Source organism: Lagenorhynchus albirostris, chromosome 8 (genome assembly GCF_949774975.1).
Source record: "Lagenorhynchus albirostris chromosome 8, mLagAlb1.1, whole genome shotgun sequence".
Lineage (NCBI taxonomy): Eukaryota > Metazoa > Chordata > Mammalia > Artiodactyla > Delphinidae > Lagenorhynchus > Lagenorhynchus albirostris.
Window position 1 is genome coordinate 66,374,979 of NC_083102.1, and position 23,699 is coordinate 66,398,677.

The 23,699-nt window shown below is 37.0% G+C and overlaps 1 protein-coding gene across 2 annotated transcripts in view; it reads right to left on the minus strand.

The window, feature by feature from the left end:
- Positions 1 to 404: 404 nt before the first annotated feature.
- Positions 405 to 23,699, minus strand: part of ETV1 (ETS variant transcription factor 1) — a 94,510-nt gene continuing 71,215 nt past the window's right edge. For both annotated transcript variants that reach the window (XM_060156123.1, XM_060156122.1), the window contains exons 9-13: positions 16,669 to 16,737; positions 15,007 to 15,075; positions 11,345 to 11,514; positions 5,620 to 5,721; positions 405 to 779 (exon numbers count right to left, since the gene is read on the minus strand). In XM_060156123.1, coding sequence (XP_060012106.1) covers positions 558 to 779; positions 5,620 to 5,721; positions 11,345 to 11,514; positions 15,007 to 15,075; positions 16,669 to 16,737 — 632 coding nt within the window. In that variant the 3' untranslated portion in view covers positions 405 to 557. The remainder of the gene's footprint in view (positions 780 to 5,619; positions 5,722 to 11,344; positions 11,515 to 15,006; positions 15,076 to 16,668; positions 16,738 to 23,699) is intronic.

Below are 23,699 nucleotides of genomic sequence, written 5' to 3' on the forward strand. Positions count from 1 at the left end.
ATCTCTAGATACCTTTTTACAAGAGGTGCAAAAACAGTCATTTCTAACAATTAAACTGCCTTTTACAGTAGTTTTTTTTTTGTACACCTTGCAGAGACTCAGAAAGATAGGGGAAAATGCCCAAGGCAAATAGTCTCCAAGTGGATATTTACACAATGTGAATTAACTGTGTACTATAGACACCCAGAGGAAATGAACATTTTCTAGGTTGTTATGAAATCAAATCAACATGATAGAGCTTCATCATACTTAAAACCTGTAGGACCCCATCCCAAGCCTAAGTAAAAAGTAATCCCCCAATCCCCCCCTCCCATTCACCCATTACCTTCCTGTTACACAGAATAAATGTTTAGATTACTCCCACCCACCCTCAAATAAAGTGCACAGTCCATGGCAGACCATAGAATAATGCAACAGGAAAAGCCCCTTTTTGTGTATTATTATTTAAAAATAAAATACAAACAACAAAAATCAGACAAAGATTGAAGAGAATTCAGAGATTCTCTGCATCTCGCAAAAGAGGAGAGGCGCGAGGAGGCCCTTGACTGTCACTTGTGTTAATACACGTAGCCTTCGTTATAGGGGTGAGGGTTGCAGCAGCCCCCTTCTGGCATATAGGCCATGCTCTCATCAAAGTGGGACAGAGGCACCGTGTCCTCTTCGTTGATATGACGCTCCATGTCTGTCTTCAGCAGTGGGCGCTGATTATCTGGAAAGGCCATGGAGAAGAGGGCTTCTGGATCACATACAAATTTGTAGACGTATCTCTCTCCAGCCACCTAAGGGAAACACGGAAGAGAAATCCCATCCTTATGTGCAGTGCCGGATGGTAACTGGACTTAGCGTGGTGAGCATTTCCCAAGAGATACAAATATCCAATCGCTGCGTTGTACACCTGAAACTAATGTGAGGTTGTTATGTCAACTACATCTCAGCTTAAAAAAACCCAACAACTCATCTTCACCATCCCAGATTGGAAGGGCAGAGAAAGAAATAAACAAAAACATGATTTAATACTCCAGAAAGGATGAATAACAAAAGAAGAAGCAATGAACTATTAACAGATAGAAAAAAAATCCTCACTTTGTGTGATAAACTACGGTTCAATCGAGGGACATGCAAAATGTTGACCTTGAGTAATAATTACATTCATTCCAGATATAGCTAGAAAGCTTAGCAGTTTGCTTGTTTTCATGTAAGTGTAAACTTACATTGCTATTTGGGGGGAAAAAAAATCAATGATTTCATGCAGGCATCTTCACATTACAATGTTTTCCCCTCTGTTTGAAAAGGTAATATCTATAGTACTTATAAAATAACCAGGCCTTTAAAGTGTAGTGTCTCCCTCTTAACATTATATTTCTGAAACTGTAGAAAGACTAAACTTCCAAACCTTGGAAGAAAAATGTATTGTGTTCCTAGTAAGACTAGACTAGTGATTCACTGATTCGCAGGGTGAACTGTTCTTTTTTTTCTTTTTTCTTTTCTTTTGCACTGTATATTCTCACCCGAAAAAAAAGATACATAGCCTTATTTAAACGAAAGATGGATCGAGACGTACCCAGCATTATCCTGGGTACGTCACTTTTAAAAGTGAAAGCAAGATGCCTTAGACAGAAGGTAAGGATGTATATAAAGTGTCAAATTGAAGTAAGACGGTGTAAAAAAGTGAAAGGAATTTAAAATACACGATGCATAGGGAGGAAATGAAAAAAAGGAATGTGACAGCTGCCTGAAATAAAGGAGAAGTGGCGTAATTTGTAGGAAATAACATGTCCCAAACTTAAATTTTGAAGAGTAATGCTTCTCTAGGAAATTATAAACAATTGAGTGGAACAAATACAGCCCTGCCCCCGCTGCCATTAATAGACAATGCTGAGCTTCTCAAAAACCCACGGGGGGGGTTGGGCAGGGCGGGAGTGGATGAATACAGTTCTTTGTATTAAGTTTGGCAGTAACTTTTTGTGTGTATGTAGAGTTCAGTAATTTTAGAAAGGTGCAAATTACTCAACCCCTCTGCTACTTGCTGTGTGACGTGGGGGTATGGTGAGTTCATAGTTTATAAACTATCTGTGCATGTTTGGGAAGAAAAAAAAATTACCAAAAAGCACTGCTGTTCTGGACTCAGATTTAGAATGTTTTTTGCCCTGGATTTTTTTTACCCTGTAAGAGGAATCAATTTAGAGAATTCAAATACTCTGAATATCCTTAGGCTTGAAAACAGCCAAGACTTAGTTTTTATGAATTTGGACATGTTTCTTAAACTGCCCCCAGTTCCCCTTTTTTTTTGTGAAAGGGAGTCAGGAATGGCTTCTTGGAAAGCCTGTTGCAAGACTAAGCTGGAAGTCTCTAGCACAGGGCATGGCAAACAGAGGAGTCTGGCATAAATTTATTCACTTTAGTCCTTCATAAAAAGGAAATTAAGTTCGTAAAGGTGAAATGGTGAAACTGCCATAAAAGTAAAAATAGACCATATCAGAAACAAAGCTTAACTATACTAAATCTCCGTTTCCCGTGTTTCTTTGTTCAAAGCACTTTGAGAATAAAAATAAAATAAATGGCCTGCATACCTCAGAGCATTTAATAACCTGCTTTGTTTTGTCTGCAGCCGCTGAGAAGGAGGCATTTGCTTTAGGATACTGGAAGTTTTTTTGTACAACCTGTTGCTATTGGTTATAATTAGAAATGATTCGATAAATCACTGTGGGGAATTAAAATGTATAATATGCAATCAAGATTATAAAACCTCTTAAGGACTCTGCCTTGACTCACTGTTTTATTTTCCTTACAGTAAACATATTTAGGGCTACTACTATAATTACTGGACTATGTTAAATGCCACAAAGTTTAGAACAAGGGCTGATAACCAACCACGGGACAGAACGTCTTCTGTTATTCAGTTATAATATGGAAAATGCTATACATTCAGTATACACAAACTGCAATGCTTAGATAGATAAAACATGAATTTTGAAAGACTAGCTATTTAAATTATGTGTTAACTTTTAAAATTTCAGAAGTGATACAGGGATATTGGAAGAAAATTTTAAATTACAGATTAAGACAAAAGAAATAATCATCTGATTATATCAACCAGAAATAACCAATGCTTAAATGTTTGTATATACTTTTCCCATCATTTCTAAATTTTGAAATTCACACATATACTGTCTATAAGGTATAATGATCATTACTTCATTTCTTATTTCTTTCATAACTACTAAAATAATCAGGGTTTCTTTGATGTTTCGATCCACTTGGGTTTTATTTTATCCTCTAATCTTTCCGTTTTATTTTCTTTTACATACACCACATACACACAGAGTTTTAAGTTCATGAACAAGCGTGGTCAGATAAACACTTTCCCCATACATTAAAATATATAATTCTACATCAGAGTTTTCTTTTTTTAAAGGACTGCATCATTTTCCTCTGAATGACTATACTAGAACTTACTTAACCATTATGTTAACAGGTAAAGATAAGATGGCAGGACATTCTAAAAAGAGTGAAGCAATGAGAGTCACAGGTGTGTCAGCGAGTGGCAAGTAGAACGGCTCAACACGTGGAAGGAAGAATAAGTATATGTACGTCTGTAAAAAAAAGTCTTGATTGCTGTGCTAGTTATAAGCAGACTTCAACTTTTGCATTTTTCACCTTTCAACGACCTGCTTTTCCTTATATCATATGCAATACCCCAAAAGGCCTGTGATGTACAACATTTTGCTCTCCTATATTAGCTGACAAATAAATAGTTGCTAATAGTTTCCTTTGGCAATTACAGCCTAATAGAAAAAACGTGAGGAGCCACAACATTTTTCTTTGTTTTTTCAACATCTATGCTGTCATTTGACTATTTGATAGCATCTTGCCTTATTAATTTATTAAAGTAAGAGGTAAATAAATAGGATATGTGATAACTGTATAAATAAATAGGAACATGGAAGTGGTGGTATCAGTAATAAGCATAAGTTTGAACACCTTTGAGAATATTTAAGACCAGACATGTCATCCTGAAGATACCCCCTCAAATACCGTGTCTGAAACCTGAGGTATGATTAGACATTTTACGATACTTTTTAGCTCTCTGTGACTGTTCCATTTAGTAAGGGACTTACTGGTCAAGACACACAAGCTAGATATGCCTTGGATTCAGGGTGTGAGATGCATTCACAGCTACCATTTGTTGAAGGCTTTTGCGTCAGGTACAATGCAAGTGTCTCAAGTACATAATTTCATTTAATAATCACAGCAGCTTCACGAGGTAAGAATACCACTGCTTAGTAGCAGAAGAATCTGTTCAAAAAAGGTGATCTAATGAGAAGGTAGCATGCAAACCAAAGTCATGACTGCATTTTGTGTAACACTGCCCAGGGGACCTGCAGAGCACCTACTGTGCAAGCCCACTTGATGTGCCCAATTAGGAAGATGGTGATGAAAACGAAAAGAATGGGATGTATGTGAAAGGGGTTGGCTGCAAATGGGAGTGGTGGATGAGAGAAAGGGAGGAATTAAAAAAGACTCCAGGGTTGAGATGGAGAAGACAGAGCAGATAGTAACTGGTTTTACATTTTGAAGGTGAGATTCAGGGAAATAGGAAGCAATTAAGAATCTAATTCAGCCTTATCTTTTAAGGATCTTCCAAGTTCTAACTTCCAGGCTGGCCAGCTCCAGAGCACAGATTCCCTTTGGTCTAGAAAACTCAATGATGCTGTTTCCCTGTCTTCTAGTAAGTTTCATGGATCAACTGGTCTAGTTTTTCTTGGCAGAACCATGGTGACATAAAACTATGCCACAATCTGTGATATACGTCTGTGTCCCCCCAAATGAACAAAGGATGCATAATAAAACTATAATGTAATATTCACGATGAATAAATCCTAAACGTTGTTCACAGTCAAGACTATTAGATCGAATATGCATGCAAGGCTGAAGGATGTAACAATAACAAATACCCAAATGTTTTATCTTTATTTATTCATTACCTTCTTCAAAAATTTTATATTTTGTTCTAGGTGTAATTCATTTGTTTTATCTCACACCTTTTAAAAAAGCTACCTGGAAATATTAAGAGACACTCATTTGAAATAAAATAAATTTAACTTCATTATACCAATGAAATAAGATCAAATACTTATTTTTAATCAACGGTTTAAGATGTTAAGCTGTCAAGTAATGAAATCAGCCACGAAAAAATGTTTTTCAGAATGAGAACAAGCAATGTTCTGAATGTTTTAAGAACCAGAACAAGAGGGAAAGGTAACAATTCAGTTAGTATTCAAAATTATATACTTGTGGAGAATGTAGCAAAATATCAACGACTTCTGGGGATATATGCTTGCCATATTAGTACGAAAACAATATTTTTTCTACCAAACACAGGAAAGTGGGGACTTCCAGAAAGTCTACTACTTTGTATATGATATTATTACACATTTGTCTATAATGCCCATGCATTTATAAACAGAAAGGCTTGTAATAGCAAAACAAACAGCTAAGCATATGTTAAAGTGGGCGAAAACCTTGCTTCAGCAGTGTAATGATATGTGGCTTTAAAGTATGACATGCAGATGAATGTGCAACATTTCAATGAATTTTAATACTGTATTAGCTGCTTACCTTTTGCATGATTCCTTTCTCATAATAATAGCGGAGTGAACGGCTAAGTTTATCATAGTTCATCGCTGGCCTGTTTTTCTGAATGCCCCAACGCCGGGCCACCTGCCACCAAAACAGAATTACATTGTAGTGTTAAGTATAAACTTATCAACATATCTCATAAAAATTAGTTAATTCATTAATTACTTCCAAACGCTCTAAAACACATCCAAATCAAAAACATAAGTAAAGACACAAACGCTATCATGATCTGCATATCCTGCGTCCTGGTTTGCTTTTTAAACCAGGCCTTCAGTGATCACCCTGGAGCCGAGGCATGCTTCGCACTCTGAGGTTCCCTGTTTTTCCTTCTTATTTTTTCTTTTCAGATAAAACCTATAGATCAAGAGTGGCTTCGTGATCTCTTTGTAAAGGTGTTTTTGAGGTTATGATAAACCAAAGGAAAATAGATATCCTGCATGACGCTGAATAAAAGAGTGAACAAGTGGCACAGTGTGTACAGCAGAGGAAACAGTATACCAATCAGTAAGCTGAACTGCAAATAATTTTTATTGCCTGAAGCAGCATCAGGATAAAATTGTAGCCAATACTACACTGGGGAATTAAGCGTTCATTTAAAGAACAGTAATCAGATGCTAAAAATACGAAGGTCACCGTGTATATGAGTCCACAGACAAAAATCTCTAAAGCACAATATCCACTTTTGTTGTTTAGTGAACAATCTCCGAGCTTCAACAGAGCTTCAGCAAAACCTCCTTCCTCAACATATCTGTATCCCCTACCTCACCACTACCCTGGCTACATGCAGAACAGGGTGGCCTGCTTCTATGACCCCAGCTAAAGTCACCTTCGCATTAATTTCCACTCTTGCTTCATCTGAGCAGAAATTGCAGCTGCCATGCATACCTAGGTAACCCTGAGACACCATTTTTAAATAGGGTTAGAGTTTTCCTTCATGTTCACAGAATTCCAAGTTGTTGCTACGTGTAATATACTAAAACAGAATGCTTTGCAAAGAGATCATTCTGTCTCTCTCTACTTCATTAGCAATAACCTTTCTCCAGAGTTTTTTTTTTTCTCTTTTAAAAACACTGATCCTTGCTATTTTCTCTCTCACTAATTTCTACTTCCTGAATGAAGATACAATGTAATTTGGTCACATATATCAGTATAATTTTTTAAGAGCAGAGAGATGTAATGTCACAGGGACGTGACTATATATCAAAACAGAGTCACTGTGACAGGTACATCTTAAAGTTCCAAAGACAAACTTCGTTTTAATGTAAATGTTCTAAGCAATAGCAAAATGGGCTGATGGCAATAAGAAGTGAAAGCAATAATTTCTAAATAAAATGTCTTTTAAAAAGCTAACAATGGACATCAGTGAATCTTTAATAGACATGACAACTGAACAGCCTGCGAACCTGGAGGGGATGTGAAAATAAATTATTAGTATCTCCTGAAATTGAACAACAATTTCTGAACACTTATGCATTTGTAAATGATACTTTTCTAGAGGCTCACCAGGAGGCACCTAGAAAGTAAAATACGTGCAACAAACTTCAAGACAACACAGTGGAAGTCTTTGGGGAGAGAAAGATGTTTTTTTAATACCATAAGCAGAGTTTGACTTTTATGATGCCAGTTAATTCTCAGCACCATGGGTATCAGTAGACATTTTAAAACAATCAAATTTCTTCTTCTTTTTTCTTGTGGTATGCGCACCTCTCACTGTTGTGGCCTCTCCCGTTGCAGAGCACAGGCTCTGGACGTGCAGGCTCCGCGGCCATGGCTCAGGGGCCCAGCCGCTCCGCGGCATGTGGGATCCTCCCGGACCGGGGCATGAACCCGTGTCCCCTGCATCGGCAGGCGGACTCCCAACCACTGCGCCAACAGGGAAGCCCCCAAATTTATTCTTAGAGCTGTTTCAATATCACATTCATTATAAAGTTGAGGGAAATGGATACTCATATGCCTGAGAGATGCAGACAAGTTGTGCAAGATGAAGGAATAAGATACAGAAATCTGTTGTACAGCACTGTTCCTATAGTTAATGATACTGGATTGAACGCATAAAAATTTGATGAGAAGATAGATCCCATGTTGTGTTCCTATCATGATAAAAATTTTTTAAAAGATTGCAACTTAAAATGAACAGATAACGTAAATAATTTCCAGGATAGGTTAGACCATCCAACAACTAAGAAAGTCCACTCAGCCCTCACATATGACCCCATCAATCACCACTATATCTGGCGCCACTAAAAGCCAAGGTACCAAATGTAAAACAGATAGCTAGTGGGAAGCAGCTGCATAGCACAGGGAGATCAGCTCGGTGCTTTGTGACCACCTAGAGGGGTGGGATAGGGAGGGTGGGAGGGAGACGCAAGAGGGAGGAGATATGGGGATATATGTATACATATAGCTGATTCACTTTGTCATACAGCAGAAACTGACACACCATTGTAAAACAATTATACTACAATAAAGATGTTAAAAAAAAAAAGCCAAGGTACCATTTTCAACATGGAGTGGGTACGATGATGGCAATACTTCCAGTAAATTCCTTTTAATACTCTTTCAAAAGAAAACTTTGGATGTTAATGAGGAGAGTGAAAAGATCTCTATAGCACTCTAGCATTTATCCTTATCACCAAATGAATTAAACAGGAAAATGCAATCGTTCAATTATTATTCAATTTATTTTTAAAATCACGCTTGAATATGCAACAGTAAACCTAGAAATCACAATCAGGCCCTGGCTATCAGACTTCTCGATAACTCTTCCAGCTCAACAAGCTTGCATATTAGCAGAAGACTTCTACTCTGCCTCCTACAGATGCTTCACTATGTCAATAACTGTTCCCTGGAACAATTCCCCAGAACCCATGATTAATTAAAAAATAACATCTCGTTATCTCGAATATCTCAAAAAGAGATGTTAAAGATTATGTGCTTGCTAAAAGTTATCCAAACACACTGAGCAGATAGTCAGCCACAAGACTGCAGTCTCACTCAGTATCATTTGAAACTGCAAGAGGAAATACAAAAAGCGGAACTCATGAGTAATTCCAACAAGGATGGCTTCAGAGCCACCTTTCATGAGCTGTGCTGTCACAGACCCTCAATTAACTGCTGTGTAGTTGAAAGAAGAGGGTGACCGTGGGCCACAGAGACGAAAGAAATTTCGCAAACATTTTCCAAAGAAGAAATTTAAACATAAGCAGCACAGTCATTGCCTGATGGAAGCAATTGTAGCAGTGAGCAATGCAGCAATCAGAAATGGAATGTTTCATTTTGAACAAAGGGCCTTAGGAGACATTGAGCGCTTATTGCACAATTGCCAGGGAGTTAGGCTGACTCTGAATTCCCCTGTCCTTTTTTACTTTCTGAGTCTGATACAGAAAAGGTGTCTAAATGTTGGTTTGTTGTATGGAACAGAAATAATTGTATTCCTTCCCGGCATTTAAAAAAAAAAAATCACAGAAATTCACAATTTGATGTAACTTAATGGTCCCCTGGTCAAGTCTCCTATTCTACTTGTTCAAACATGATCAGCTTAAAAATCAACAATTGCTATATAAAGAACTTAATGACGTGTGCCTAAGTATTTTTACACTTCTGAGTGGATCAATAATCACAGACATAATTCAGTCATTTCCCCCATCTTAACAGACAGATGGCAAAAATAAAAATTCTGTTTCTGCTCACTTATTTTAACCACAGATGGACGGAAGTAATTGATATAAATCCCTGTTGAATGTCCTCAGTTCTAGCATGAAGCAACTCTTGCAGAGATTATTAACATCTTTCACGAGGTGAAGAGCACACATTCCCATCATGTTAAAGGGCTTTCAAATTACTTTATGTTAAGTGTTTCTAGTCTCAATTTTTAGTGCTTCACATTTTTGCGGTTCTTTCACTTATATCATTTAAGTACACCTACATAAAAAATGAATTTCTTTTGACAGCCAAATTAAGTTTTAGATGCAGTACAAAATTCAAACACCCAAACATTTAGCCTATACTCAATTGAATTTCTGATTTAACTTGAGCCCTCAAATGCTACCAGGGTATTGATGTAACCCGGAGTACACTTAATTGTACTAACCATCTCCTCTGATTTCATACTTTATTTAATACATATTCGAATCGGATAATCTCTTAAATCTTAATAAGTAATGTCACCTTATCTTCTGGAAATCAAATTAGGACACGTTATCTGATTATGATTAAATACATGGTCTCATAGAGCAGAAAATGCAAGATGTATAGGCCCATTAGCCTAGTCTAGGTTGTAGATGTCTAGTCTACGTGAAACTAATCACTTTGAGTTAAAAAATAGCTGGATATCTCTCTCTGAATTTTTCGACTTTTCTGAGGTGTTTAGATCCTATAGCCAATATGATCAGTCATAGGCATGTTAGCTAAAAGTCTTCCATTGCTTTCTCAGCTAACGTAAACTGAAGTCAATTTTAACAGCAGCAGAAAAAGCATCTTTAATAAGACACAAACATTTCATATAAAAGTCACCTTTCTTTTGAGATCCAAAATGCTATTTGGTAGGTTATGTTGTAATAATAATAGTAGGCTTGGGACTTCCCCGGTGGTCCAGTGGTAAGGAATCTGCCTGCCAATGAAGGGGACACGGGTTTGATCCCTGGTTGGGGAACTAAGATCCCACATGCCGTGGGGCAACTAAGCCCGTGTGCCACAACTATTGAGCTCACGCACCTCAACGAGAAAGAGAAATCCTGCATGCCACAACTAGAGAGAAACTCGAGCACGGCAACGAAGAGACTGCCCCGTAATGAAAAGATCCTGCATGACTCAACAAAGATCCCATGGGCCGCAACCAAAAAAAGAAAAAAAAAAAAAAATAGTAGGCTTAAGCCTAAAGTTAGTCCTGGGCAGAATAAAAATTGAACTGAGAGGTTTTTCAGGAAAACACTCCATTGGTATGTGCATGGGGGAGGGTTGGAGGAAGAAAGACAGCTGAACAGAATGAAAGGTGTTCCATTTACCTGTATTCTCTCTATCCAGAGTCTTCTTAGGTATGGTGACATTTTAAACTTTATTCCTACCTTCCAAAGGAGCGTACACAGCCCAGCTGATTCAAAACAGATGTCACCAATAATCAAAGGGAAACAATGGTTGTACAGGTCTGTGTCTCCCAAGAAACACTTAAGGAGTAAGAATTTCCCACTGTGGCCCTTGTGTGCCTTTATTGCCCACAGCTACGTCTCCCCTACACCCTCTTACACATGACTTTGTTCTCTAAATGTTCCTCTCTAACCCTCTTGACAAAAATCAAGACTGTCCAAATAATAACTGCTAATTCTCAAGAACAATTCCTCCATACCCAAAACTAGTTGAACTTTGATAGACATCTCTCTTCCTCAAAGACCATCAAACGTGCCCAACTTAGATGCACCTTTAGAGACTTCCCAAGCCCTGCTCTCTTGAATAAAGGATTATGCTAACAATCCGGCTGATTTCCTTCAATTCCGGTAGGATGGTATGCAACTGGAAAAAGCCTGCAACATATTCATGTCTTATTTTAAATACATTCCTGCTTTTTTTTTTTTTTTGGCCCACCTTTTAATTCACAATGTTTCCCTATAGTGTTAAAATTAAAAAATACTTCTTTGGCATATTAATCAAGTCTATGTTTCCTTATATTAGAACATATCTGATCTTCCTAAGTAGAATCTACTAAACTCACCTCTTCAGGCTCAATCAATTTAAATTCCATGCCTCTCCCAGTCCAGGCAATGAAATGGGAATTGGAAGGGTCGTCCAGAAGTGCTACCAAAAACTGCCAGAGCTGAAGTGATCCCCGCCGCTGGTACGTGGGTCCTTCCCGATACATTCCTGGCTCTTGCTTTATATCTCCTAAATTAAAAACATTTTAAGTTTCTATGATTAGCCATGATATTTACATAAAATTTATATTAAACCAATCACTAAAATGGTTACACCACAACCAATTTAAGGGTGTCTATGAAATATACTGTTACCATTAAATAGGGATTTAAAATAGGTAAAAGGGTGAATATAACCCAGGAATCTACAAATTTACACACAACTGTACATATAAAGGTCACTATAAATGCACAAAGGCCAGAATAAATCCATGGAGGTCATTTACTTATAAAAATGCTGTATAACTTTTTTCTTTAGATACTATTTTAAAAACTGTAGTATCCGATCATACTTCTTGCCTTCATTGTTAATGCTATTACTTACTGCTCTAAGTAACAATGCAGAGGGAGTAATCAATTTTAAGCTCTGTGCATTTTATTTGCGCAAATTAAATTCTGCAATTTGTAAATACCTCATTGACCTGCACATGACAAACTAGTGAAAATTTTAATGCAAATACTTCAAAGCAAAGTTAATAGCATCTTAGACTCTGTGAGTTAAGTAAAAACTAGGACAATGTCATGGGTAATTCAGGGCATACTGGATTACCGGTATACCATCTTTCTTCCACACCTTCACTGGCACTCCGCTTTCTCAACTGGCAGCAAATGAAAATTCTCTCATTTTTCCTTGCCTCTTGTTTGTATTGTACTTATTTGAGTTTAGCTTGCTATTCTTCTTCTAAAAGTCCAATTTTATAATGTTTACACACACACAAAAAAGAATACACCAGAGTTTTCTGTTATCTATATTTTTAAACAAGAAAGGTTTGTTTGTGCTACATTTATTTGTTATTCATACAAAGTGTAAAAAACTCTATTAAATAGATTACAGCAGCAAAGGTGTTAGTTTCCAATTCTTTGGAATATCTGGCCAGATATTTTGATTTTACCAAAAAACAAACAAACCAAAAAAAAAAAAAACCACAACTCAGTTTCATGACTACTGATTATTTACTTCTATCTCCAGCAAATTGTCCCAAAAATATGTGGAATTAGTCACATTGGGGATTGAATGTCTAGGGCCCTACAAGCATATCACTATTAATGCATGAATTTCTCTCCTGCACTAAAGAAACAATTCAGACAGAATATATTCGAGCCGATCTTCTGACATTAAGTGTGAATTATAAACCAGACCAAATCACGAGCTTTTTAAAAGTTTCCTTTGGTCAAGAGACAGAAATACACCTCTTAAAATAATTACAGAAAAACACTTAAAAAACCTAAACCAGGGCTTCCCTGGTGGCGCAGTGGTTGAGAGTCCGCCTGCTGATGCAGGGGACACGGGTTCATCCCCGGTCCGGGAGGATCTCACATGCCGCGGAGCGGCTGGGCCCGTGAGCCATGGTCGCTGAGCCTGCACGTCCGGAGCCTGTGCCTGTGCTCCACGAGGGGAGAGGCCACAACAGTGAGAGGCCCGCGTACCGCAAAAGAAAAACCTAAACCAAAATAAAATTATTCACTCAACAGCTGCTAAAAATAATTATGTTGTTTTGGTTTAAGCTATAAAATATAGAAGTGTCTCTTCATACTGATTTCAATGACAGGTTTATTTATCTCCGTTTTTCCTTCTGAGATTTAGAAATTTTCATGGGGGTAACTGAGCAATTATGCAGACAGAGTGAAACACTGTCAGATTCAGATTTTCTAACCTTTAGATTGCTTCTGCCTGTAAATGTGACTGACCATACTGGACTTGTACAATGAAAAAATAACCCTTTCTTCTTTCTTCTTGGTCTCTATTCCTTATAAAATGTAAGCCCAATACTATCTTCCCAAAAATATTTTCTTAGTATAAAATTGAGGAGTATTTCAAAGCCAAAGGGAAAATATAATCAAGACAGTTAGCTTCCCCAAACATGTAAGTGACTTAGACTTTGCCCTGTTAGATTATATCATAATCCTGTCTACAGTTTTGAGCTATTTTCCTTCCTTACGTACCCATACTAATTATCGTGATCTCTTAAAATGTTAAGCTCACTAAGCATGAAATAAACTGATGAAGGTCATGCCAAAAAGTAGACTTTATGCTTTATCTCAAGAGAAAAAGCTGGACTTTAAGGATGTTGATGCTCTGCGAATGATGCCAAAGAAAATAACACAGATCACACCTCTGAAACTCAAAGGTTAAAAGTAACATCTATTATAGAGTAAGGCTGAAAAAGTGATCCCTATTGGAATTTAACCCTGTGACCTTGGCATGAATTTAGCAATGTAAAGGGAGGCTAAGGAAACAGATCTTCCCAAGACTTATATCACCCCTTCTGAAACGTCTACATGTAGCGAAAGCCTGGGGAACACAGTAGACTTCAAGCAACTAATTAGAGACTGCGAAGCAATCTGCACATACACTTTGCTGTTTAAGTAATGACAATTAAAAACTCCTGAGAGCTACCAGGCCATTACAGCCATGATCCCTAAAGTTTGTGCAATCAGCTAATCAGAGGGCCCCTGCTTGTTTCCTGTTAAACAATCAAAGCAGGAAATACGGAGACCGCGCTGAAGAACCACTAAGTCAATCAACTGTTCACTTTTTACCCAAGCCTCTGTGTAGATGCTGACTGCTGCCACCTTTGTCAAGAAAAGAAGATTCTAACTTGACACCCCTTTCTAACGTGTGTGTGTGGGGGGATATTTTCATTTTCATTGCCACAGCAAGTGATATTAAAAGAGTGATGCAGGGCTTCCCTGGTGGCGCAGTGGTTGAGAGTCCACCTGCCGATGCAGGGGACACGGGTTCGGGCCCCGGTCCGGGAAGATCCCACATGCCGCGGAGCGGCCGGGCCCGTGAGCCATGGCCGCTGAGCCTGCGCGTCCGGAGCCTGTGCTTCGCAACGGGAGAGGCCACAATAGTGAGAGGCCCGCGTACGGCAAAAAAAAAAAAAAAAAAAAAGAGTGATGCTTTCCTAACTCCATCTGAAGCAATTACAAAGTAATGTCACATTAGTAATGAACATCTTCCCAGGGGAAAAACAAAAAAGGAGGACTCACAATCACTAACTAAATGGGCAGCTGTATTGTTCCTGTGTTCCATAATGCATGTTTTCGTGAACAATAAAAGGCAAGAGGCTGCATTAGTCATCCATGCATCCACAGTAGCACGCTTTCTCCTCTGCTTTGTTAATTACGGGATCAGCTCTCAGTAAATCTCAAGCAACAAGCTGCATGTCCTCAGCCGGGCAATGGAAAGGGCCCCCTTATTCTACATAAAGCCCAGCAAGAATGACACTCTGTCTAACTCTAAAAATGGGATCTCTCATAGGACAAAAGAAAAAAGCTTCTTAATGGGCAAAGGAAAGGGAATTTATAAGAGGCAAAGTTTAGCGAGACTTGAGTGCATCGTAAGTGACGGGCATAAAGATCGTTAAGTAGCGATGTTGACTGCTTTCAGGAGAGGCGAAGGTGATCTCTCCTCGCCCTCTTACAGAAATCAAAACTTGATACACAATGAAAAACCTACCATCGAATTTCTCTGGGACAACACAGGTGTCATCATAAAACTGCCTGGGGCCCTTTTCAAACATGCAGCCTGTGGGGGGAAATGAAATACATTTACTCATGACAGAAATAACACTCACAAATAAATCAAAATATAACCATTAACGCAAAAGCGGAGGTAGAAAAGGACTCTTCTACTTTTCCACTCCGTGACCTTGGACACATTATTTAACCCCTGAGCCTCAGTCTCCTCATCTATAAAATGGGAATGATAACAAAGCATCTTCCTTATGGGGTTGTTGTGAGGATTACATGATTTAATATATGCAACCTTAGAACACTGCCTAGCACATGGTAATACATGAGAGTTAGCAATTTATATTATTACTAACCAAAGCATAGAGCTTACATAAACACTGGCAAACCTGGGATGTACAACGTATCGTTTCCTTTTCCATTTTCTTCCAAGTTTTGTTATTCAACGAGATGAGAGGGAAATCAGAGTGAATTACTGCCATGTACCTTGCATTATGACCCTGAGGAACTGAAACAGGTACGGTTTACCCCCTTACTTCTTTGCAGAAATATTTAGCTAGGTTAACTTTCTCATGTTTTCATCTTCAATAGCCAAGGCAGTTAAAAAAAACTTGCCTTTTTTGCTGTAACATAACTAAGTCCACAGGAAAAATGCAAAATAAATTGACAGCTTTTCACAATCATTTTCTCCCCCAAATATCCTTGACTGTGGGACTTTCATTTAATTGCTGTTACCTTTCATCACCAGGAAGAAATTTCCCATAGTTTAGTCACAGTTTTATTTCTCAAAAGTATTGGTCTCTGTGGTAGGTACATAATATTAAAAATAGCAACAATAATTATATTGCATTTGTGCAAAATTTTTGGCCTCGTATTTTCTGGATTTACCATCTCATAATACTATCCTTTAAACATGGGGATTTACTTCTATTAATGTTATTTAAACAAAACAACCAATGCTGGACTCAACCTAGAAGGATGGATCTAAGTCATTCACTGAAGATACATAGTGTTGACATCAAGGACCATGCACATAATTCCGGAAATACTTTAAAGGGGAGTCTATCCAGATAAAATCATTTTCATTCATTACTTTGCAGGTATCATGCCCATTAGAACAAAACTTTCCCCCCACGGTTACCATAACACATCCACAACAGAAAACTCCTTTTCTAAGTCTCTTCTGTGAAAGTCCATTCTTAACAATTACTTGTCCCAAAATGTAAAATCTAGGATATTTAAAGGTGAATGTATTTAAATCAACGGTGCTTTATTTCAAAACAATGACTTAGGTCTCTAAAGCAGAACTGAAAATTCCTAAAAGATACACTTCAGTAGAAAGCAGTAAGGTAAGGTGATCTTATAAAAGCACACGTTCTCTTTCAACAGGATGTGGTTGCTGGCAAAAAAGAACAGAGAAGTCCACTTTTCAGCTGTTTATATGCACATGACTCATGTTAACAACCAAATATAAGAGATCATGACCTGAAAAATCTTCCTTTTACTTTAGAAAGAAAAGTTTTAAAATAATGGTTTAGTGGACATAAGTGATTTTCCCCATGTAATATAATGATAATCTGACAGCATCCTTAGGATGTCCAATTATGTTGACACGTATTTACAAGAATTTCAATAGTGGAAAACTTAACTTCTGTTCTGCTGGGATGAGCCAGGAAGCCTTCTTGCCTCATATAAATGGAGTGGCAGCTAGGCACTTCTGCAAGAGGAAACAACAGCGGTCAAAGATGTCTGGAGCTGAAAATGTGCTGTTATCAGTGGACAGAGTGCAGAAAGGAAAAGTAACAGAAACTGACACGAGTCTCTTGAGGGGAACTTGTCAACACATAGTTAACATTTCAGGCAGGGCCCACACAAGAAACTTAAGGATGAGAAGTATCAGTATCATGGTGGATACTGATTCTCCTGAACAGGCAGGTGAATTCGAAGTTTTACCCACACCAACCTTCATAAAGTAAAGGTGGTTTTACCAGCAACCCTGCATAAATGTGATTGTGTCCTCAGTGTCATGACTTAAAAAATATTTCAGGACATGTATGGAATAACTTTGTATACTCAATGTCATGCAAAGCAAAGATCAATAAAAGACTCATTCATAGTTTATTTCATGAACACTGGCTAGAAATTATTATGAGAAGACGAAATTGTTATATCTCTTAAAATTACTCCAGCCTAGTAAGGTGACTGCTCTTTTTTCTTCAGATAGAAACAAGACTGGCTTTTCATTTTGTTAAGCCCACAGGTCAGATTCAAATCCAGTGAGGCTATAAAAGAGAAATCCAACAACTTTTTGGCAAACACCATTGTTACCTTAAGAGTGAGGCCTTGCCTGTGTGACCAAGTTAACTCATCCCTGAGAAAATAAACTTGGTTAATGGTTAAACTTGAGTCATAGTGATGGTTGTGTATCTAATGTGTTTAGTAGCTTTAGATATGGGGACAAGGAAAGATATATAGATTAAGAGACAAAAGATTAAAATTCAAGTCCTTCATTTACTACTAATAAAACTACATGACTTTAGATAAGCCATTTGTGTCTAAGTTTATATAAAACAAAGGGTTGGGTGAGATGTTATCTGAGTCTGTGATCCTCCCTAGTTCTTTAACTCTGAATATAGAAGTTCACTCACATAACCAGAGGTCTATTCATGGTGAAGAGAGTGTAGTTTCAACCTCAAGACCCTCTACTTGCAAGAGCCCTACTGAAATCCTATGCCTAATTTTGTATATGTCATTTCCTTTTCCTTTTCTTTCAGAGGGTTCCCCAAATTTTATAAGTTTTAGGTACCAAAAACCTGGGCCCAACCCTACATATAACATATATAGGTTCCACAGGAATATATACACATGTGATTAAGTTGATTCTATCTTCTGTATGTATTACTTAAGTTTTTAAAACAACATGTACAAAACTAAATGTATAAAATATATATGACAAGTGTGCTATTTAATATAAGAATATATCTTCCTTTCCACCACTTGTAGTAAGTACTTAACTTCTGAACAAGTAATAACATTTAAATGAATGGGAATCCAAAGGCCCTTACCTCTCTTTAACTATCCATCTATAGACTTTCATGCTGTAATAGATAATGAGCATTGTTTAGCCCAGATGTCATTCTTTCTTGGTCTGGAATGTTCCATTTTTAAAGTCTACCTGATGTTCTAAAATTTTTTCTAGTGATAAATATCAACCAAAATATGAGATATTATTTCACAGAAAAAAGCTTATCTTATGTGGTTTTAGTCAAAAATAGCTTAATGGCGATCCCTAATAGCAGTAATATTGAAAAGTATGTGGCAATCAATAGCTTACAAGCCGAAAATAGTGTAAAACTCATTTTCAAACACTTTATTACATTGTGCCTTCTTTATATAAAGTATTATGTAGTATATAATTCTGACCCTACAGGGTTAAACCGTGCTTTCTGATATCAGTGCTTACAATAGGGTTGCAGTGGAGTTGATCTTCTGGGTTAACAAATGATTAGCAATGCATTTTATCCCAACTCTTTAACCAATGGTACTTCAAATCAATTTTTCATGTTATTTTGATTTATTACCAAGGCGTAAGTTCCCTCAGGCAGCTGGGCCTGGAAAGGAGAGTGTTAATGACTCTGCCATCAGCTCCGCAGCTGCTTAGAGGCAAGCATTTTGTTGTACCAATGTTGACACCCTGCCACAAAATACTTTTACTGACTGCTGCCCAGCTGGAGTGTGGCTGTAAAAACAGCTGGCTGGCTCTGGAGGCAGCTAGGAAATGTATAGGTTAAACTCTATTATATATCTAGCGTGACTAAATGTAGTTTCCTCCCCAAAGGGGGAGAAAAAGCGGAAGAAAGAAAATGCAAGCGTTTCTGAGAAACCCACTGTTCAAAGTTGAAGGGTCGGCTTATAAAAGTGCCCTAACATCATATGAAATAATCATAATCCTGGAAAACTAGACATTTGACATCGAAGATAGGATTCGATGGATAATTTCACTAATACTCGTGTCTATTGAACTAGCTGATTTATTGGTTTCTGTTGTACTTATTCTGTAATATTATTCATAAATTCTACTTATTATTCTATGACATTTAAAGTATACTGATTTAAAATTCGTCGTAAATTAATGACATAAAATATGGCTAATGCCGCAGCCTCCATTACGTTTCCAAAGGCTCAACTTGTGGCCTAAGTTCTAAACAAAAAAGCACTGAACAGCAATTTAGAAAAAAATGCATACATGAGAATATATTTGTGATTATGCCAGTTCTTAATACTATTGATTACATCGCAGAGCAAATAAAATTAACATCTCGCTCTTGAAATTGAGACACTTGGCCAGCATCGTTTAAGTCCAGTCTATCTTTAAAATCGGTGCCCTCTGTATGGTCCAGAGAAGCCTGAAAAAAATATGGCTAAGAGAAGTTTACTCCCCTAAAGTAACGAAAGTCATGTTATCCTAAAGCGATATCAGTTAATTTATGACCATCCGAGTGGGTCAGACTCTAATCAAATTTTAGAAACATTTCCAAAGTGATTATTCAATCAAATGACTAACATGGTTAATTAGGAGCCATAAACGTTGCTCTGAAGTTCATCAAAGTAATGACTTGCCCAGAAAAATTACTGCTAATTAAATTGCCTGCTGCTTTCATTTCTACCTTATCTAATAAAAAATCCAACCAATGAAGTTTGGCATTACATTTTAACTTTTGCTAAATGCTCAACTCAGATCCAAACTAGCTAAGTGGCGACTTCAAAGGGAAATGTTTTGTAGCAGGGAATGGAGGCATTTCATACGTATTCGTTTATGTTTATCCATGAAATAAAACTTACATAATTCAGTGACAATAATAAGCTGCAGTTTATCCTGTTCACAAACGTTAAGATGAGAGCATATTTACACTGTCTTAATATGCATCCATGATTATAATCTTAGGATCGTTAGTACAGCAGTGATTACAAACGTTCACCTTGTCATCTAAGAGACCCGGTTTTGAATCTCAGTTCTGATATTTTATGGGAGTATAACATTTTGTTAGTTATTTAACACCTCTTAACTCTCAACCTCCACATCTGTAAAATGGGAATAACAGTGATTTCCTTCAAAGGGTTTTTGGAAGACCATATGGAGTAAGCCACGGGCAACATTCTGCCCACTTTCTGCTAACACTCAGGATTCAATATAAGGTACTTATTATTAACAGAATCTACTTTTAAGTGAACCTCACAAGTATTTAAACTGTGTGAATCACCATACTTAAAACTAGAAATAATTACATATCAAAATTATTTTTGTAACTTTATTTGCTATTCTTAAAAATCATGTATCTATTGAGATGGTTGACATTGCTTATTCGTGTACTTATTCAGTAATATTCTTCATAGATCTATTAACCTATGGTATTTAAAATATATTGATTTTAAATTCATTATAAATTTATAAGGTTTAAGTGAGAAGCTCCATTATATTTTCAAAATATTTGGAGGTACCTCTTTTGAGCTTCTTTTTACAGTATTACTCCCTGATATTTGATGCTAAATGGCTTTAGTCTAAAAAGTTTTAAATTCAATCTGTAAATTGAATTATGTATATTTAATTTAGGGTAAAGGATTGTTTTTTATTATTTGGAAACTTATGGATCAAAGAGCTCTTCAGCATGACCTTAGGATGGGGCCAAATCAGCTTGCAGAAACTAAACTGCCTATAATTTGTCACAGATGAGTTCATGGTGATGAAAGCTGATCTAATATGCTGCAAAAATTCAAAGCAGCAAAGCACTGTTGTCATTTTAATGCGCTAGTCATAGTCACTGTGGCGGAAGTTAAGAAGAAGTAAACTAACACACTAAACTACCTGATTTGATTAGTCTTCACCTTTAGTAACGCAGTTAAAATTTCCTTTAAATTAAGATAAGCAAGTATGAAACTAAAAAGCTGTTTCTTGACTTGCATTTTAAAACTGTATTGGGAAACATAATACTGATTTGGGAAGCTTTACCAAAGGTCTGCCCACAAAGTGCAGTTTTGAAGTTGCTAGGCACTTTTCTGATTTGCATATGCGTTGCCCCATAGTACAGGATGAAGTTTCTTCTTCAGGTCATGGTTTGCCTAAAGTTTCTAGGAGCTATAACAGGCCGGATCAGAGAGAAACTATTTGCCACAGTTGTATGAGACATCCCTATGATTTGTTGAAATTCTTTGTTATCAAATAGTGTACGAAGCTGAAAACACTTCAGATTGTAAACTCTAAATAAGGGGGAAAAAGCACCTTTCTTTCATTTGATGCTTCTAGTTAAATTCCTGGAGAAACAATCAGTGTGATAACTTAATTAAGCATTCAAATCTCTGAGAGTAAATGAGAAATCCCAGTAAAATAGAAATAAGTTTGATGTTGTATTTTAATGTGATTTTGCTTTCATGTGAGTGTACGCTGCAGAGATGGATTGATTACACACTTAACTAACTCCTTGAGGAGGTGATGTAACAAGATCAAGTCCACCTAAACTTGTTTATGGTATAATGATGATGGCGGAAATTAAAACTCCAGGGCCAAAATGTGTGTGTCAACATACATCTGAAATTAACAGGTACTTGGTGAAAAATGTGCTTGTGTGTGTGTGTGTGTGTATTTCAATGTAAACACAGGAGTTTAAACAAGTTTTCAAAGACATTTATTTATCATCTAAACAAATACTGAGCTGTACCAAGAACTAATGGCATCTCATTCAAGAAAGAAGAGCATTAGGACAGATCTTGCCTAAGTTTTGTCTTTCTTAAACTTAAGTTTTTTGTTTCTTCTCATTTCCTGGCAAATTCAGTTTCATGTTTAAAATCCAAAGGTTTTCCAGAGTGCATAAATAAATGAGCTTCATAAAGATGTATTTAAATGCACAGGTCTTCACATACATACTAGTGTAACATCCTTTTACTCTGCATTTCTACTTGCCACATGAAGAGATTTCGTGTAACTAATCAAGAAAATATATTTTATAAAGTGTTCTAAAAAGGATGCTAACATGAGGATTTTTTTTACATCCATACAAGCTATTTATAGAACAAACCTGAAAGTAATTAACTCTAAAAAATAAGGCCCAGTATTAATATGTCTGAATTCAAGTGTGAAGGCTTTAAGTCAAGTTTTATAAGATCTATCTGTTGTCAGTCACAAAAGCTCTATATAAATATAACAACTTAGTCACTGAAACATGTAAAGAAGGCAGAAAAGTTGGAGGTGGCTGAAATCTTAAGAGAGTGATGCATTTGGTATTACTTCATTCACACTTAGATGGGAGCTTTGTCATTAGGATTTTTAGTAAACTGTGAATATAAATAATGTAAAATCTGCAGAGATATTTCTTTTGCCACAGATCAGATGTACTGAATCTACTGTTGACAGACTTTGAGGACAGAAAGAGAACTATGTCAGTCTTTGTATGCCTAGAATAGTGCTTGCAAAACCTTGAAAAAGAAAAAAAAAGTAACACAGTTATCTGCATTCAGATGCTTTTAAAACTTAAAGGCTATATAACCTAAAACAACAGCATAGAATTTTACCTAAGAAACCACAAACTTCTCTTGTAAGCATCTGGGTTTTTTGGCTTTTTTTTTTTTATTGCAGGGGACAGTATCCTACACAAATAACCACCACATTCAAAGAGGATTAGCTTATTATGATCTAGTTGGCTCACAGTTTTACAAGTTTTACAAGCCTGTGGAGGTTTCAGTAAGTTAGAGTTGAAAATAAAGTTGCAATGATAGGAAACACAATTGCACAAAATAAGCACAATTTTAACTTTGACTACTTATTAGATATTATTGCACTCTGACAATTAACGGAAGTTTAAAAATATATATGAGAAAAGATGCCATTAGTTGCCAAAGCGGGCCACAAAAAAAATGCTGAAGTGGGGAAATTTTTCATGATGAGCTTCAATACTGAATTGTTCCCTTTCTGGAACCTACACAATTTGAAACAAATACATCATGAATTGCTTTGTCCTCTCACTCATTTTTCCTTGGATCACCTCAATATTCAGATGATTTAGTCTCCTTGCTTTAAACATGAATAACACTAGCAGTAAGTTCAGTATGACTGTTTCACTACGTCAGAAACAGCATAATTGTACACTATCTTGCTGGCTATGCACAATATGATTGTTTTTTGTTTTGTTTTGTTTTTTGCGGTACACGGGCCTCTCACTGTTGTGGCCTCTCCCGTTGCAGAAAACAGGCTCCGGGACGCGCAGGCTCAGCGGCCATGGCTCACAGGCCCAGCCGCTCCGCGGCATGTGGGATCTTCCCGGACCGGGGCCCGCACCCGTGTCCCCTCCATCGGCAGGCAGACTCTCAACCACTGCGCCACCAGGGAAGCCCCAATATGATTGTTTTAACATAAGAATATCTCTCTTATTTTGTCTTATCCTTTAGCCCTGAAGTATATTTATAAATATTGTAATAGTGGCACCTCATTCAAGAACTAGCAACAGTCTGAGGAAATCTCTAGAAGTTAAGATAAAATCATATCAACAGAAATCCTTATTCTAATTGCCTAGACCCCTAACACTATATTAGCAATTTTACAAACATAGTCATATTTAATCCTCACGAAAACACAAAAGGTATAGGAATTATTTTCCCCTTTCCATGAATGAGGAAACTGAGGACAAAAGA